Below are 20,515 nucleotides of genomic sequence, written 5' to 3'. Positions count from 1 at the left end.
TCTGCAGTACGGATAACTCCCTGGCAAAAAAAAAAATAAATAAATAAAAAATAAAAAAAAAAATAATAAAGGTCATTGCCGGGTATTTTTCTGAGATCTGTCTTATCAGGTAAATTACTGTAGTGTATACTCATTAATTCTCGTTTTCATGTATAGTAAAGGCTCTATGCCTTCATAAAGTACGTACTTCTTCTTTGTTTAAGGGTAATTGGGCAGTTTATTCTCTGTTGTATTCTCAAGTAACTAATACATACAAGTACAGTACTGTATTTTCTGAGGAAACACTCGTACTTTTTCCTTCTTAACCCCATTCCCGATAACCCGACATTTTCACAAACTCAGCCACCCTTCAGTTTACATTAGGTCGAGTTTTTGGGCGTCTACTGTATCAGGTTAATCTTAATACGTGAAAGCATTAAGATGTATTATTATACAGCATCCATTTTTAAGTTTACTTGATTGATTGAATGATATTTAATGCGGACGTCGGTATCGAGGTCATTTGTTCCAGACACGAGTTTATAAAATATCGTTTTTCTATATTTTCTGAGAAACTACCCTTACTTATGTAATTTTCTTCAACTCAACGAGATTTATGAATTGGTATATACCTCATATATCGACTTGGAAATTCATGGAACTCAAGACAAGTGTTTAATACAAGATACTGACAATACCGGCTCTACGCAATTTGCTGACCCCCTTTCTCCAGAAAAGACAAATCTTGAGAGCCATGACTTTAATTATACTACCCCATCATGAAGAAGGAAGGGGAGGGAAAGTGCACTCGCACTCAGAAAGACCTAAACACTACAAATACATTCTCATTTTGTCTGATCTCTTCTATCTATTATGTTAGTGAAAGATAAAGCAAACATACCTGCAGAGGAAAGATGGTAATCCTTTTTATAAAATTCAATATCGAACTTCAATCTCAAAATATCAGTTTGCAATTTCAGTGCAACTAGCTCTTTTATCTTTATTTCTTGATTTGCCTTCTACATCTGTTAAAATTAAAACTCGTTTCCACCTTCAATGATACGGAACTTGTTTATGACAAAGACAAGACTAGTTTTCACATGAAAACAATAAGAACTAACTAAATGTAACAGGTGTTTGCTACTGTTCGAGAATTAAGTTCTTATATTTGACAATAATCAAACAATTCACGCTGGGATTTCTTTGATCCAGCGTCCGTACCTTTAGCTTAAACTAATTTGACCTAAATATGATTTATGAATGAAATATTTAACTACCATCATCATGAAGTATGTTTCTAACAAGGAATATTTATTTTAGATAATATACTTATGACAGATTTTGCTGTCCCTTGAAACTTGCCGCTCTGTGGAAATGCACATGTTGCGCATACGGTACAGTCGGCCCTGGATACTGAATAAATAGACTGAAAGAAAATATATAAATATTTATTCATTAATTTACATTATATACAAAAGATCAGGACAGAATTATTTACAAAATACTTATTTCTCCACCAACACTGTAACATTCCACGCCACATTGCATGCAACAGTTGTTAAGGATTGTACGTATAGACAACTCCTCCACCTTTATCAGCGTCATCATCATCATCGAAAGCTTCTGCTGCAGCGTCGTCATCCGAGTGCTCGCTCTCCGAGTCTCCACGCTCCACGTCTCGGTAGTTCATCAAGTGTTGTGCACTCGGAAGTTGGCCGCCCATACGCACGTCCAGCTGCATCGCCAAACGTTCGGCCGCATGCTTGATTTGAATTTCCTGGAACGAAATAATACATTTCCCTTTTACCGGCGATCTATAAAGCATATCAAGGGTAAACAAAGTAAATAATATACACGCATTCACATTCTAATAGACTAAAACTGGGTCGTAGCATCTGATGGTGCCGACTGTCCGTAATTTCCGAGACTAAGTAAATAAGTCTGCATTAGCTAATATCCAAAAGTACATAACGAAAGAAAGAGGAATAATACAATATTGTACTTTCAATAGCGCATAATACACAATCTGACAGTGTAAAATACTTAGTACTCAGTAAATTCAACATCTTAAGTTTAAAATTACAACACTCAAAGTCTCAAACTGAATCAGCTGCTCTAGATTTTTCCGTTCTTTCTTTCCGTCTTTTCCCACGAAAGGAATATATATATATATATATATATATATATATATATATATATATATATATATATATATATATAATTAATATTTATGTAGATCAGTAATAACTTTGATTATTGGGGAGAAAAATCGTCCTTCATAGATTTGACCAAATCTTTATTATAAGTACCTAATGTATTTACTTTAAATTAAGGAGAGACGGCTCTGTAATGTAGTCACAAAATCATGTGCACTCCCAAGTAACACGAAGAAATGAAATGAAATTGTTGAGTGTTAAGTCGCACACATATGACGGCTAGGCTAAAGGAGACGGTGATGATAAGAAATGAATGCAATGGTGGAATGAATAACGTGGGAGGAAACGGGAAAACCTCGAGAAAACCCATGAACACGACACGACGTTTGTTCAACACAATACAAAGAAAAATAAGGATATTTATTCCTGTATAAGAATGAGGACCAACCGAAATAATTAAAAAAAATATATATTTATTTTAATATGGAGTTTGCAAACCTGATTAATGCCTATGAGAGATTAGGCAACATAGTGAAAGTCACAATGCTTAATGTTACTCTCTGTTCATGTGTTCCGACTTGGCTCTTTTTGGCGATCAGTCTGCCTCACAGGACAGCCTTTTAAACTAGTGACAGTACTGTAATGGAATATAGACGCTGGAATGCAATAAGACAGCTACGGTGGATTATACGAGTTGGCTTTCATACTGCGGTTGATATGGAAATAAGTGATTCACCGTGAAAATACGCATACTAATTCGTGAGTGTAGGAAGTATTAATTCGTAATTTTAAAAAAATGAAATCTTTAAGTTTAACGTCCCACGGTTATGCCGGTTAGGCTAAAGGAGACGGTGATAATGAGAAATGAGTGAAATGAAGAAAGTGAGAGGAAACGGGAGAACCCCGAGAAAACCCACGAGCACGGTGTTTGTCCACCACAAAGTCCACACGGCGCGAGCTGGGATTGAACCAGGGACTCCAAGCACCGGAGGTGAACGCTCTACCACTGAGCCACCGCGCCCCCCAATTCGTAATTGGAGGTACTAGTCTTATGTGATCATTTATATGTAACAACTATACAGAAATGATGTGAAGATAATTGTTTGGGGCTACGGTTGGTTTAATTCTTCTGCTTAGGATTAATGATTTTCAACTAGTTACTCAATAGTTTTACCGAAGCTGTGACACTGAATCAGATATTGTTTTACTTGTAGTCGAACTGAATTAATCTGCCTTTGATTTTAGTAGGGGACCTTATACACACATACATATATATATATATATATATATATATATAGAGAGAGAGAGAGAGAGAGAGAGAGAGAGAGTTTCAAAACAACACCGACAACGTTTGGGAGATGATTCCTGACACAAGATAAAACAAAAAGTATAGACCAACCTGGGTGCAGAAATGCGTCATTTCGGAGTTATAGGCTGCCGAACACATGAAAAAATGAACTTTAAAGGTCCATAGCTGCAAAACTATAGGACCTACCGTGGTCGGGTCAAGACTTCACTTAGGAACTAATACGTGCGCTATCCAAAAATGAATGTTTCAGAATCCGAAGGTACTCACGCAACGATTTGATAGAGGGAGTTTGACTACGTGCATACGATTTGAAGAACTCACCAGCTACCTCTTTAAAAACTGTTCCGGAAGTACCGCAGGATTCTGAAACATGGATATTTGGATAGGCCACTTACTAGTTTTTAGGAGGAAGTTCTTAAACTGTGAAGACGCCAAAACTGGAAAACAAGTGTGGATTTATCTTCTTTGTTCTATACACGCAACATATATATATGTCGTTTATTTGAAAATTGAATATACCTATATTTTATTATAACTTTTGTCTCATTATTTGATTGCCGGCTTTGCACCTCCAATACGAATTCTTGTCCTCATATTAACACTATTACATACAAAAATATTTACTAAGCTTTCGGAGACCTCAAACGACAGAACAAACCTGTTTGTAAAATAGGGAATTAAAAACAAAAAGACTGTAAACACAATCAATATTTTAAATACAAATTTTGTGTATGCTGCTCTCTGTTTCTATTCCTGCTGGAACATTCCGTGACAGATACACTAATCTGCTGAATGCTACGTCACTATGATTATACGCAAAGACTTCGCTCAATAGATATCAACGTTTGACATTCGATTGAAAACGTCATTTCATATATTAATAGACTACTTTTGTAAATGTTAACAATTGACTTGTGTAAATGTAACTAACACTACATTATGAATGACATACAGAGGAAATTAACGTATTTTATATCACACCGATTCCTCTGTAGATGCGAATTCAATTATATACAAGGGATGAAAACTGCACGACTGGACCATACGTCGAATTCGGGTTTCCGGTTCACAGTGTCGATGCGTCAAATGGAGACAGAATGTATGGCTATACAGGGAGCAGACTGAGTAATATAGCGGTTGAAGAATTGGCATAATGAACCGAAAACCCAGGTTCGAATATCTCATCCAGTCATATATTTTCTGACTCTTTGTTTACCGTGTAACTAATACTGTAGTTTGAAGAGTTCAAAAATTCATCGCCACAGAAACAGAGCTTCCAAATTCAATCCTGTCTTACACTAAGTCAGCAACCGAAAATTCTATTTTATGATAATGACCTTCCAACCATTTAGGTGTCTTAACTTGTTACTGTTTACTGAGACTAACCCACATCTTTGAGATCAATTTCTTTAACTAAATAATAATAATAATAATAATAATAATAATAATAATAATAATAATAATAATAATAATAATAATAATAATAATAATAATAATAATAATGTGGAACCCTATCTCTTAAAAATTAACTGTCACTGTTGTTCAGAGCAACACTAAAGGAAATACTGTGTCTAAGATAAACGACTGTCCAATAAAATAGAAGTGAATTACGCTTACAACACGTACTCTTCAAACTGGAAAGAAAATAAAACTTTGAAACACATGCTGCGCTCACCTTCAACTTCTCAGCCTGAATTTTCTGCAATTCAAGCGATTCTTGTAAACTTATTGTTTTCACTTCGCCGAATATTGGTTTGGGTGGTGTAGCTGCAGTGACTTCCCATTTGCCCTTTGGAGGTTTCGACTGTTGTGGAGGATTCGACTTCAGTGTCCTGAAAGAAAAAAAAAATCGACATCAGCTTTCCAAAAACGAAAACAACTGTTCCGCAAATAAGTTACACAGTAAGTCAACTATAAACTAAAGAGATATTATAAGTTTTATTATAATAGTAAGCATTATCACCAGGGTTGAAAAAAAAACGTGTTTTTTAAAAAACAAAAAACAAAAAGAACGTTTTTTTTATGTTTAAAACGTTTTAAACGTTTAAAACAAAGTACTTTGTTTTAAACAAAATAAAACATGTTTAAAATGTTTATTTTGTTTAAAACAATAATCTAAACAGGCATATATATTACATTTTTACACTCTTAGGTATTGCTTGCCATCTATATTCAACCGCTACATCAAATTTCGGGAACTTCTCTAATCTCGATCCGCCCAAATGTTCAATTCCAGAGAAAGAAATCGGGATTTTCCCGATCTCCGTTCACGGAATATGTAGTTTAGTTTCTTTGTGTTACGTTCTACTGGTCGTCTGCATTCTTAATCTTTAAACGCCCATTGACGCAACTGCTGTGTCAGGGCTTTAAACCTCAATGGCTCAGTCTTAAACCTCAAATTAAGGCTGGAAGATGGTTTTGGTACCAATTTATTCCTGAAAGATGCAGCTTTGCTGATGTGCATTTCATGTATGTGGGAGGAGGGTACATATCTTTTTTGTTGTTGTTTTTTCAATAGTTTTATTGGGGACCATTCCCCCTCTTGGGGGATAGATTTATAAAAATCGTTACGTGAAGCAATGAAGTAGACCACTACATGGTAATATCGTGTACTTGTACTTCTTGCTTATATGGGGTAGCAGGGAGGGGGCAAAGTTAGCCAATTTTTGGAGTTTCAGTTTTTTGACGTAAATTACATTTATTTTTACAACAAACATCAATGGCTCAGTCCTTAATTAAGCTAGAAAGATGATTTGGTACCAAAGTATTTTTGAGGGATGAAGCTTTCCGTCAGTTGCATTTTATGTATATAGGGGGTACGTATGTACGGCTGAGAGAGGGAGTGAAGTTGTTTCTTTTAATTTTTTTTCATCAGGTTTTGGCGGGTATTCCTCCCCACTTTGTGGTACATCCATAAAAATTGGTGTGTGAAGCAATGAAGTAGTTCCCTACATGATAGTAATCTGTATGTGTACTTGTTGTTTATAGAGGAAGAGGGGGTCAAATTTGGTTAATTTACATTTATTTTCGGGATGGTCCCATATAACACAAGATATATTTCACTGAAGTGATCTAGAAGCATAATTCTTTTTCGTATACATGATGTGTGCAGCAAAAATGATTTGCATATGGACATGGTACTATAGTGGGGGCGGGGAGAGAATGTCTAACTCAACGAATGTTTTTCTGTGCATATATTTTTAAAATATTTTCTACATAAAACGAATTCATTACGCAATGGCAGCGATGGCCACCATTTCTTATATTATTGTCACAAGTATGTAGTCTACACATTATCATCATTTTGTCAGCGTAGGGTGACTGCAAGGATTGCCAGGGCCCCGCAAAGTCAATATTTTCATATTTTTAATAATTTTTTTTATGTCTGTTCTTTTTCTACGAATACGGCGGGAATTTCACGAATGTTACTTCGTTGGAATTTGTGGTCTATAAGCTTTCCAATGGTGTATAACTCATGACTGTGATAATTAGGGGGGTCACCAGAGTCCCGAACGTGAGAGTCTACCATTTTGTTAAAATCCCTGGCGAGTGTCTAGAGTTAATTGTGTTGTTATGCCGTAGACACTAATCATTATTAGCTACCCATGTTGCAGATAGAGATGTATCTTGAAAACTGTTTAGTTAAAATATATCATTTGCTCCTTGTAGGCTAGTCATTGCTCTTTTCTATGAGTTGTATTTGTCAGAGTATTTCTTCTATCTTATGATGTGAGAACTGTTCATTATTATGGAAATGATAGTGATCAACAAATATTCAAGTTTTGGATTTGTGAATTTGGATCTTAGAATAGTGTATAGTGTGTTTAACCTCCGTTATTCTTGGAAATTAAGAAATGTTCAAATACTTCATTTGAATTTCTGATGGTTTAGTTATACGCACACTGATGTGCAGAATTTCGTTCAGTAATTGATGTTATAATAAGAATATAACTCTGCTTGTAATTTACTTCATGCACAAATCCTGCGGAGGATTGGTTGTTTGTTAGAAAATTAAATTAGCTTCTCCAATCTGATATTTTAGTTGTTTTAAACATGTCCAACCAGCATCGAAAAAAAAAAAAAAAAAACACGTTTAAAACAATTTGTTTAAAATGTTTAAAACAAACTGAATGAAACAACAGCCCTCGTTTTAAACATGTTTTAAACACTTGTTTTAAACATTTTGTTTTAAACATATCAACCCTGATTATCAAATTTTGATACGAAGTTTCTATTGAAAGAACTAAGATGTTAATCTTGATTTTATTCTAGCATAAATTTTAACGAGGGTAACTAGACCAGACATCGAAGTCAGATCTCTTAGCTTATTGTGCTGGAATGTCAACCGCCATGCCAACCAGTCCTTTCCTACATGGATCACTGAGTTTTCACTTGCAAGGACAATAAGGTTGCCGGATCTTATGTTTTACGATATATACAGCGTGATTCAAAATGATGTGAACGATTGCAACTCCTTATAACTTTTTATTAATCACCCAAATAGCGTCAAATCTTACAGTTAAATGCTAAAACTCTCCAAGTTTTTGTGATAAAAAATTAAAATAGTACATCACAAATGTTCTATGTGGGCCCCCTTTGTTACCCTGCATACATCTATTCGGTATTTCAATTCCGTCCAGACCCGTTTCAACATATTTGCATCAACAATTTGCACTGCACCAGTGATGCGTTCTTTCAGTTCATTCACATCTTGGGGTAGAGGGGGTTTGTAGACGATGTCTTTTAGATGTCCCCACAGAAAAAAATCGTAGGGGGTTAAGTCCGGTGATCTTGGTGGCCAACGTAGAAGCTGATGATCATTTTTACCTGACCGCCCAATCCAGGGTGTGGCAGTCTGTTGTTAAGGAAATGTCTGACATTGTGACGAAATGTTTACGCACTACACGCCAAACAGTTGTTTGAGGCATTTGAAGCTCTTTGCTAACTCTCCTTGTTGACTTTTGTGGGCTGCGTTGAAAACTGGTTCGAACCCTTTCAACATCTGCCTCAGAAGTGGACGGCCTACCGGGCGAATTTTCTTTACAAATGCATCCCGTTCTGTTGAATTTGTTATACCGCTTACGTATGGAGTTCTTTGACGATGGATCTTGATGAATTTTTTTTCGGAACTCGCGTTGAACACTAACAACAGACCGATAAACGTGAAACTGTAAAATCCAAAATGCTCTTTCTGCACCACAGGCAGCCATCTTGGAACTAATCACTCTGCCACCTAGCGGATAAATTTTAAACTACTACGCTCGTTCCAAACAAAACGTGAGGATAATATTGAAAGTATTGCCATAGAGATTTCATTGTTGATACGAGTATTATCACTTATAGAACGTTTCCTTATAGTTCACATCGTTTTGAATCATGCTCAGTGGCGTATTTACGATTTTGTTTCGGGAGGGGCTTTGCTAACTTTCGGGGGGGGGGGCTTTGCCAGGAAATGTGAAAATTCTGCAAGATATTTCATTTACTTTACTATACTAAGTAAGATTTCGGGGGGGGGGGCTTAAGCCCGGAAGCCACCCCCCTAAATACGCCACTGATCATGCTGTATATATATCGGGTGTACTAAAAATGGCACCCACTGACTATAGACAATTCGCTTTATTGTACAAGTCAAATAAAGCGAAATATATATATATATATATATAATTATGGCAACCGTCGCAGATAAAGAACCACAGAGAAGATATACCAATTCATCAAACAATTACACCGATTCTTTCCAGATGTCAGTTAAAGTCGATAAACGTTGACATTAGCACCACCTATTACCGTAACAATCGATGTAACTGCTCGATGGTTCCAAGTTCATCTACAACGTTGCCACATAGTGAAATCTTGATTTCTCATAGCGGCTAAAGGAGGCTCCGGAGGGTATATCATTATGTAACATTTTCACTTTATTTTCATCTGAAGAATATCGCCCTGTTGTCCGTGGGCGCCATTTTTAGAAACAAACCAAACCATTTGCAGGTTTTCTGACTAGATGTTTAAAGATATGAGAATGCTTTTTTTTTTTTTATGAGAATGCAGGGGCCGCGGTGGCTCAGTGGTAGAGCGTTCACCTCTGGTTCTTAGGGTTCCGGGTTCGATCCCAGCCCCCGCCAAGTGAACTTTGTGGTGGACAAACACCGTGTGCGTTGGTTTTCTCGGGGTTCTCCCGTTTCCTCCCACTTTCTTCATTACTCATCATCACCGTCTCCTTTAGCCTAACCGGCATAACCGTGGGACGTAAAACTTAAAGATTTCATTTCATTTTTTTTTCTATGAGAATGCATGGTCTATCAGGTATCGTAGAATTTACATGAACACATGCAACATCATAAATGTATATAACAGGTTATATTAAAGTTTGTAATTATTGTTATGCAATTGCAATCAAAGAAAACTTCTAAATATTGTTTCGTTTTAATAATGTTTACTATTGATAAAAAATGCCGTACTTTTTTTTGGAGGGGAGGGGGAATGTCATACAAACTCCACGATAGGCATTTATTGAAATCAGAAATACCTTTGGTATCTATTTATGTATAAATGGGTCAGAGCCAAAGTGGACTCAAAAAATTCGTATCTTTATTCACTTTTCTTACTGGTATGGAAATTAAGTTGTATTTCTTTGACTTGGACTAATAAAAGTCGTAGTGAACTAACTTGGACTAAATTAGTTCTTCTGTACTTGGCAGTATTTTGAAATTGTCCATATGTAATTCTGTATAATTGTTTCACTTGTGTAACTTTTTTGTCCTTCTGAAATGACTCTTGACAATTATATTAACAAGTATGTAAAGATCAGTATAACGTATTTTTATCAGGAGTTCTTCATGAATGAGTCGGCAGACGTATCACATTTCTGGCTAATTAGTCCCGGTTTCGAGTTCAAATGGAGAACAAGTTCTTTCGGATGTAAGCCGAGAAGCGGTTTGGATTTCGCTTTAAGCTTGTGTGACTCCTTCCAGCATAACCCGGTTGTTGCAGAATAACACTAAGGCGAAATAAACTTATTTCTGTCCATATGTGATATCAATACATAGAGCAAATTATTTAAACCGAAAAAAAAACTTTTTTTTTTTTCAATAAAAACCATGGTTTTTGCCAACCCTGGTATATAATAATAAGAGCAAAGTAAAAGAGGCACATTTCTTTAACTCAAAGATCCAGTTAACAGACTCCATGATAAGATTTGATACGTCATTTGTAGAAAATAAAACATTAAATACACCTACAAAGCTCACACCAATTAGCGAATAAAAGTGTACTCGACGGGGAGACAGTAAACGGGATCTGCAGGCCGTCAATGCACAATCTTATTGGGAAAACTGTCCATCACCTCCCTTAAGAAGACCATATTCTCGCTACCGTACGTAAGAAACTTTAATTACATTAATTTTTACTTTACTTACCTGAATGTTCCTGTAAAAACCAACTGATAAGTAAATATTAAATATTTCGAATACTTTCTCGAATGTTCTTTCTTAGTAAGATTTAACTTTTATTCTATCAAGTAAAAAGAATTGATCACATTTTATATTGCTCAAACTTCCATTAAGTAAAAGAAATTGTTCACACATTATTTTGCTTCAACTTCCAGTGGAATTAAGTAACAACAATGTAAGATACTGCTGCGTATACTGCTTCAATGTGGTGAGAAACTCACTAATTAAAACGAATAAGGATGGGAGCTTATTTATAGCTAAGAGGTTAGCATACACGTCTTTGGTGTGGGAGTCCAGGTTCGGTTCCTGGCGGGAGCTCATGTGGTTCGGATTCCATGTTAGGCCCGTCTCATATAGTCTCGTTGCTGAAGGGGGCGTTCAATCAAAATCAACTACAATCAACGAATAACGATGGTAACTTCTCACACAAAAATTAAAAAGGTGCATCATTTTTTACACTCAATGCCTTATTAATTATATGAGCATTGTTCAAGGATCTCCAAGAATTCAAACCGAATTATGTGAATTATATTTCTGGACTTTCGGCATTTGTGGTCATTTTAGCCCGTCACGCATGAGAGATGACGTCCTTGGAAATCGTACTACCCAGGGAAGTGCAAAAGGAAGGAAGTAGTCTGGGATCTTCCCGTTAAGTACCAGCCTGGCATTTGCCTGATGTGAATGAGGAAAAACCTTGCTCACAATGGCTGGCCTAAACAGGCTTTTACACTTTTCCGAACAAGATCGAATTTTTAACTGAGGAAGAAAGCACTTACTAAACAACTTACGTAGCAGTATCTTACATGGTAGTTACTTAATTGCACTGGATGTTGAAGCAACATAAAATGTGAACAAATTCTTTTACTTGATCAAATAAAAGCCTAAACCTATTGAGGAAGAATATTCGAAATATATACCAATCAGTTGGTTGTTACAAGAACATGTCACTTAGTGCAGTAGAAGTTAATTAAAAAAAAAAAAAAGAAAGAAAGAAAAGAAAAAAGAAAAAGAAAAATCCACACGTTCTATTAGGAAGAAATTTTAATACTTAACCCCGAAAAAAAGATCTTTATTGACCTGAGAGGATCTACATTAACAAAAAATTGGTTACTTACTAATATATCCTTCCGCAGGGAAATAAATATTCTCCAAAGTTTCCTCTTCAGTGGTAAGGTAACAAGCAATGATGTAAATTCTCCGATTTATAAAAACATACTCCACTTATTCCTACATCGTTGTTTAGCCGCAAAATTTATTTGTAATAAATATTGTCTAAAAAAAAAAGTTTCATGAAGTGAGAATCTAACGATTCTTCATTTCCGCAAAAATGTTTCAAAAATTTCAATGTATTCTTCCCTCAAAATTCACCTTTGATCTCACAAAATCATATTTCGTTAATTTAATACGCGTAAGACGGTTTTCTCATAGTTTTAAAACAATAAAATCAGAGAGAGACAGAGAGAGGGGGCAGGGAGATAAACACTATGTAAGTTTTTACTTGCCAACTTGAAATGGAAAATTTTCCGGTTCCCGAAAGCTAATTGGAAAATTATAATTTGTTGCTGTCTAACTTTCCTCTACAGATATTCAATTTTATAGCTCAATGTGCAGTTAAATATAGTGGAAAATTTTCCACCTAACATCACTATACATACTATTCAAAATTGTCCGGCTTATGAAAAGTTTTTTTCACTTGTTTCTACATCATAATGAAAATTTTCCGATCCATGAAAATTTCTTTCACTTGTTTTTACAGACAAATAAAACTTTCTGATGCATAAAAATTTGTTTTACTTTTATCTTCAAAATGATTATAAAAAGTTCTCTAATTTTTCTAAACACGACAATTTTTTTTTTTTTTTCGATTCATAAAAAATTGTTTCACTTGTTCCTACATAGTACCGGAAATTTTCTAAGCCATGAAAATTTTCAGATTCTTTAAACGATCTTCCACTTTTTTTTTAAACATTTTTATACATGAAGTCAATCATTTTTTATGAATAATGAGGAATTGTTAGTTGTTCACTGATATTTGTTTGGAACGGAAAATTTTTCAGAATAATATAGGGGGAAAATTTTCTGAAATGGAAAATTTTCCACCTCACATCACTAGTAACAAGGATAAAAATGGATGAGAGAATTATGGTATGGAAAAAAAAAAAGGAATACACACCACCAAATAAATATAACGTAAGAGATGGTTACTAAAAACAACGAGCAGAGCAGAGTCGACGAAAGAAAGAACGGACTGAGTTGACAGAAGCGTTGTGTCTATGCTACGTCACTATTGTCAGTCTCCTCGTTGCTTTTAGTACCCATCTCTCACGTTATATTTATTTGATGGTATGTATTCCTTTTCCCATACCATATTTCTCTCATCCAATTTTATTCTTGTCATCTTACTACTGAAGACGGAACTAGACTGTTTTTCCGATACGTGCGTAGAGTTTCTACTTTCCCCACGGGAGGATATATTGATAAGTAACAAACTGTTTTTTGTTAATTTGAATCATCCTCTCATGCGCTTACATAATTTTAAGGATCTACTTAAGTTTAATTCCATCCGTAATAAAAGAAGATGCATAAGAGTAAAGACTTTCCAAAGAAATTAAGGTGGCCAGGACATTTCTGAACAAATCACAATACGTAACGGAGGACTTAATTTGCTTCCGTGAGGAACACTCAATACTATTACGGGAACAAACTGTGAGAAAAAAATAGAACTAAGCAGGCTGAGTAGTTCCCATTTACATCTCACTCCTTTAGATCAAATTTTCATGATTTTTAAAACTTTTTTGTATGTGTGTGTGTGTGTGTGCGTGTGTGTGTGTGAACGAATAATGTGTATCTAATTAACATTCAATTCATTTTACTTTGCAAATCATTGACACATATTACGTCAGGGCTCAACTTACTTGTAAGGTTTGAACGGTTCTTTCTTTGGCGGTTTCACTGATTCCACCTTATCACACAGAACTTTTACATGTAATTCTTCTTGCACTTCCTTTTTCGTTTCCACAGAAATGGCCTTGGCATCCTCCAAGTCTTCTGGCTTTATAAGGGTTTTGCTTGCATCTTCCTTCAGCACTCTAAGAAGAGAGAACGAAAGGCACGCTCAGGAATATTACCAATTATCTAATTCACTTCAAATTTGAATTTATGAATATTTTTTTTTCACTTTCAAAATGTTTCAGTCCTTTAGAGACTTTGTTACGGAAGTAAAAATAAAGAGTACAAGCAAAAAATACTTCGGTTTGCAAACAGCGTTACGAAACGAATTAAATTCGTGACGTGTGGGTCAACTGTGTAAAATTTGAAAAATGAAAAGAGAAAGATCCCGGTGGTGATCGCTTGTAGCGCCAGGTTTTGTAATAATAAAAAGAAAAAAAATTGAGATGGCGGGTTTTGGGTTCATATTCCGTCTGTCCCTATTTATTCCCTGTGCACCACCGTTAAAGTCTCCGTTCCTCGAACTAAAATGGTTTGTGACTCGATAAGGATTGATCTCACGGTTAGGAAATCCTATCTCCCCGCGGTGTCCCAGGGCTTTAGGGAAACAAGATCCCTCTAAAACCGTGTAAGCAAATGAAACTTGATATTATTCGCATACGTATCCTGAATTCACGTGCTGCAACGCTGAAAGAGAATTTTGCTCTAATGTTTGGTTTGTGTGGACGAACTAGACTGACTTTCACTTTCCAAGTGAACTGAATAATAATGGTAGTAATAAGAATAAAACCAGAAAATAAACGAATATCTAGAATTTAGAATTTAGTTGAAAATTCTGAAAATCAGTCTAATCCCCACTAGAATCGAGAAATGCTTATATTGCCTAATTTGCCTAACAGATCCTTTGGAAACCAATGTTATGCTTAAGGTTAGGGATACAACTTGTTTATGAAAGAAAAAAGCTTACGAATTTGAGGTTAACAATGTAATAAAAGTTTTAATGAGCAAACGAAAACAACAAGAATATGTTTTAAAAAAATTTAAGCAGGCCAAAAGTTAACATTGACTTTTGAGTTTTCTGACCACAAATGTTCAGAATAAGGCATAAGGCCTTAAACAAAAAGAAATCAATTTAAGTAAATTACATCTGGGCTTTCTTTCTTGAACTATGTAGTGAATGAATTGTTATCATTAACCTGACACAAATAAACAAACTGTGGAATTGATGTTTATAACCAATGCTAGATGCAATCTTACATTGTTTACATTCTATATAGAGCTTTCCTGATTTACATAGATATCATACCAAACTGGTTAAATTACAATTTTGCATTTGAAAAATACCTAATTATTTGACATCGCATGCTAAGTATATAGTTCACGTTGATCAGCTGATATGTTTTGACCATAACCTTTTTAATACTTACGAGATTAAGATATTACATAGCTGGACGGAATTTTGAATATAACAACCTATATTTTATTCGGGTGAAAACTAAGTATTGAAATGATTTAAAATAAGTTAATCTAGTTGAAGTAAGTGGAAATGAGTTGAAATAACTTGAATTGAAATAAAATAAATCGAGAAACAAGTCATGACTTTGAGTTGAGATTTGTGGAAAGTATGAAAGAAACATAGAATGATCTAAAGGAGTTAAATAAACCTACTGCCTGACTGCTAACCATTTCTAATTATTTAAATTAATAACTGAGAATGAGAATAAGTGCACTAAATATGCACTTTGACATTTACCTAACAAGCATACACTATCAAATACATAAAATCAATGAGCGTAGCATTACCATTTCGTTATGCATAAAGGCTACATATATATACTCATATTAACACAAGTAGAAAATTAATAGACACAAACATATATAGATATATATATATATATAAAATCATAAGTAAATACATGCATACATACATAAAAATCAAGTAACATATGAATATTAATAATAAATGTCAAGACGTCTCTCGAGATTTTTTTAATCTGAATATATTGAGTTTTTCGTGATTTTTCTCTTTATCATTAATAGGATTGGTATACGGCCGGACATTTTCATGTATTCCTCTAGTTTGTTCGTCTAGTTTATGCGCATAAACGTCTGATCGCTCGATTGTTAGAGGATCAGACTGACGTAATAATTGCGGCTTTACTTAGCCTACTTCGTATTTTTCATCTGTATTCTACCTGACTGTACTAATGTCGGTTCCGCTTTATTTATGGATTACGTATCTCCAACCAAGAAAATGATTAATTGCGAGACTAGTCGCATATACATCATAGTTACTAATTAATCCTTTAGCTCTCTTACGTAACATATCTTTGATGACTCATTACAATATTATTTATTAGAGTTTTACTAGTATATAGATCGAAATAGACTCATTTAGTACGTTCACTTCTATGCAAAATTACTTTACAAACACTATAATCTCTGGACAATTAAAGCAATGTCTTGAATATATTTTCTAGGAATATCTATTATGTCTTGTTCAAAATTATCTTAAAGTTCTCATATTACATGTACATAGCGCAGATGATGCATTTTTACTTCATACAAATTTCCATATGTTAAAGTAAATACTTCTTTCATCGTTAAAGGTCTACAACCTGTCATTCGATCTACTTTTAAATTAACTTTCTTTATATGTTATCAAAAAAATCTAAGTGACAAATAGAGTAATGGCCTAAACTACTATCTCCTTAATAAAAACAACGACATATTCACTAAAGTCACAGAATATCTATATATAAGTATCATTAAAAAAAAAATATCTCTATTTTAATAAGCCTTGCTCAAAAAGAAAAAAAAAATCTAATTGTTTAGCAATTACAGTTCGAGTTGGAAAATCTTTTCTCCACGCGGTGTAAATACATTAACAGTTTTCAAATAGTTTCGACTTTATATCGCGAACGTCTTGCATTTTATTCAATGACGAAAATTTCCCTTTTGGAATCAACAAAAAATAATTTGGATGGGTCCTACCTTTCGCCGTACACACTGCTCTCACCACCAAGCTCACCACACACATACAGATGTCCCTGCGTTTACTGGCTTCCTTCTTTCGTGAGAAGTGTCCTGGATTCGGAGTTCCTCTCTTCGATTCCCGCTGCGTCCTCCTCTCAAACTGGAAGGGGCGTCGCTCTTGGGCGTCTCCTGATCCATCAAGGTGGGGCTTCTGTTGGTCCATTTCTGATAGGATGCACTCTCACTAAAAGCACTTTCAGACGTCACACTGCACCAACATCACTCTCGGTGTTAAAAGTGTAGTGTTACACGGATAAACAGTGTTTATTGTTTTTTAAGCATTGTGTATAATACTTCAAAACTGATTATGTATGATTAAAACTAGTTCAAGTGCTTTCGGTGCGTATGTAGGTTATTCTAATTGTCTGTAATAGCCCGTGATTATGTTTATAAGTACGAAACTCTGTCACTCAAAAACAATGTTTGTAGGCGTTTCGCGATCTATATATATATATATATTAGCAGCGTTACAAAGTTTATATATATATGTTTATATATATAAATATATTTTGAAGAAGATCAATGTGTAGGTTACTATGCTAAGGAAAGATTGTAATTTCGTACACTCGGCTTCGGTAAGTTTAGCCGCACATTGTTATTGTGAATTTAACTTTTGATTATGAATGTAGTGTGTGTGTAAGTTCCGGGTATGTTTTTGTGTTGCGGTGGTACGCTGTTTCCCGGTGAAGAATTATTTTACGACTGACTTGGAGTTTTGAATTTTTTAGCCGGCCGATCTTTTTGGATACGCCTCTAACGGTGTCTTCGATTTCGTCTCTGCTCTCTTATTCGTTAACTTATTTTGGTGTCCTAAATTTTGATTCTCTTGGTCTCCGCCTATTTACGGTTTTCGGGCGTCGTTTCTCTAACGTACGTGCTTCCTTCAAATTTCACATGTTATATCGAAAATTTTTATGAGAGTTGATTTGGCTCCTAGTCGTCTCGTGCATGGTTTTGGACCATTTCACAGTTCTATGTTAAAATTTTATCTTGGTTCTGAGTGGCGACATATGGTCTATGCTGTGATTTTGACAAATTCGCAGAGATTATATTTCTACTTGGATTCTATTCAACGTGTTAGGACTTTATTATTTTTTTCAATTTCACAAAAAGATGCTAAAAGCTGTTTTGTTCTTCTTTCTTGCGTTCACGCCGGGAACTCTGCTGTGTGTGGTCTACGTATGTGGCTTAGGCAGTGGTATTGAGAGACAATGGAAGGGTCTTTCAACTGTCCTCGCCGCACGGACAGGTATACAGAAAAAAAAATAAAACATCTTACCTCTCGGATAGTAAGGGAAAATAAAGAGAATGTCCTTTGCCTTTTTTTTTAAGCAAACAAAAATGAAAATAAAAATTATATTCACTAATGTCCATAATTATACGCAAAATTGGGTTTAAAAGATTTATTTAAAAATTAAATAAAAATGGTAATGATGCAACTGTCACAGTTATCCCCCTCCTAAGATGGAGCAGATGATGCAACTTAGTTGAAGCAGATCTCCATCCTAAGAGAAACTTTGTGATTGACATTGCATCATGAATTCTAAGTGCAAATTGAACATTACATAAAAATCCGAACCCTAATCAGAAATTTCAAAGTTCACAAAAATATTCTGAAGTACATGAAAATTCTATCCCTAATTTTGAAGTTCATAGAAAAGTTGAAGTACATAAAAATCCGAACCCTGATTGATTTTTACCTCGTGTGCTCTGATCTTCAATCTGGATTATAGGTCTCAGGTATCGAGTTTGTGGTCAGTTCAAGCTGCTGGACACAAGCTTATGAGGCATGCTTTAAATAACATATGACATTATTCTTGTCTCTTGGAGTTCTTCTTTGTTTTATCTGCGCGGGATACGATTTCTTATTCTTCTTCCAAAGTTCTGGCTGCCCTAGGTAACAAAACAACAAAACAATAATATTATATCATCTTCAGCGTCTGGGATCATCGGGAAAGAGAGCATTGGTTACAGAGGGTGGCATGGAGCTTCAATTCCTCCATGTGCGAGGGCAAAGCCACTGCTCGCACTTCTGCTTTTATCCTTCGGCCATTATTCTTCTTCAGTAACACAACTTTAAAATATAAGGAGAGTAAAATAATTAAGGCAAAGTTCCATGTCGCGAACATCCAATTGTGGGAACTTGCAAACATCTTGGTGGAATTGTCATCTGCTCGCAGCTCGTAGCTCACTATTCTTTGGCTCGGCGCGTTTTCGCAGGTATCATCACCAAGGGGAAGGGGTGCGTTGAGTCTCTGCTCTAAACGCAAAACTCCACTTCAGAGAGCTCAAATCGGGAATCCTTCTCTACCGATTGCTCTGTATATAAGCACTTCTTCGTGCATAACAAAAATTATATCTCCTGGGCCGGTTTTAATGCTGGGTTGCGCACATTGGTGAACGTCTTTTTCCAATCTTCCTCTGTAATTTTTATTGCCTCACATCCGGTATCTGAAATAAAGTTAAAGTAAATACACTGGTAAACAATTTCACTTCTGGGCATTATGCGTCCATATAGTTCATCTTCTTATTCTTTATGTTTATCTTCTAGGGTTAGCCACTTGGATAAAAGATGCAGTTACATTCAAATGCGCTGTGCCATATACAAAATTCACTTATATTTCTTTAATCAGTTTTCTGCTAAATTTTCTTCTCCGCGCTGATATTTCAGTTTTCAATTCTTCTTTTCTTGCATTATCTTCTTGCAATTCTTCTTCTTTACTTCTTGCATGCAATCATTCTATTACTGTGCTTCTATTTGTTTTCATGCCATTGTGTATTTGAGGTTGTTTTCTAGCAAGCTGTCACGTGACCTTGACTCGAACCTGGACCGTTGCAAGTCAATTTTTAGTAAACAAATGTCATAGCCGGGCGAATGGTAACAATGCAGATACCATTCTTGTCATTTTCGGGGTTTTCCTCTTTATCTCCTGGGTACCTCCAATTGTCATTACTCACTTCTTGAGTTCTCACCACTTTGATAGGGACAATCATTGTATCGTGCTGGCCATCTTTACATCCTGCGTCTAACTTGTGTTCTCCTCTCCTGGTACCTTCATCCTGAACGGTAATACATTGCGGATTTGCTTCGTTCTCCCAGTTATCATCGCTCATCTCTTGTGTTTCATTTGGTCTGACTTGACTGTGAATCTCTTGTCGGTCACATGGGCTTCTCTGGCCGTTGTAATTTATCCATGCATCTTGGTCTTCGAACTCAAGTATTCTTTTTCCTTCTACATTTCTGGAGTCTTCTGCCCATTTTCTCCATGGCTTCTGGTGATTATTCCTCCTGCAAAAGGTATGGCGGCGTTACCATCCTGGACGTTTGTCGTGGATACATTTCATTCTTGCATCCTTGTGCCGTATTGGCTGTATCCTTGTCTTCCCAGGGACCATTCTTCCACGCAGTTTGCGTTTAATCTTGAATTTCGGAGTGTTCAAAGCGTTGGAAACGCTTGTGCTTATCTCTACAGGTGGGTCAGTCTGCTTGGCCTCCTGGTGTGTATCTTGCACCATTTCTTCTGATGGGGGTTCCTCCAGTACCACTTCTTCCGGTTCGCTCCTTTCTACTATTTGACTGTGCTGTTCTCGTTCTGGAATAACCTCAGCGTCTTGCATATTTTCCTCGTGAAGTGGTT

General features: G+C 35.6%; 1 protein-coding gene across 2 annotated transcripts in view; it reads right to left on the bottom strand.

Moving 5' to 3' along the window:
• Window positions 1-1,411: 1,411 nt before the first annotated feature.
• Window positions 1,412-20,515, bottom strand: part of Polr2M (RNA polymerase II subunit M) — a 40,566-nt gene continuing 21,462 nt past the window's right edge. Inside the window, exons 3-5 of one of the 2 annotated variants that reach the window (XM_081758306.1) lie at window positions 13,808-13,981; window positions 5,120-5,276; window positions 1,412-1,756 (exon numbers count right to left, since the gene is read on the bottom strand). In XM_081758306.1, the coding sequence (XP_081614432.1) occupies window positions 1,538-1,756; window positions 5,120-5,276; window positions 13,808-13,981 (550 nt within the window). In that variant the 3' untranslated portion in view covers window positions 1,412-1,537. The remainder of the gene's footprint in view (window positions 1,757-5,119; window positions 5,277-13,807; window positions 13,982-20,515) is intronic. The other variant, XM_081758307.1, reaches the window with a different exon arrangement.

Source organism: Thermobia domestica, chromosome 5 (assembly GCF_964235325.1).
Source record: "Thermobia domestica chromosome 5, izTheDome1.hap1.1, whole genome shotgun sequence".
NCBI lineage: Eukaryota > Metazoa > Arthropoda > Insecta > Zygentoma > Lepismatidae > Thermobia > Thermobia domestica.
This window is presented reverse-complemented; position numbering and strand designations above follow the sequence as displayed.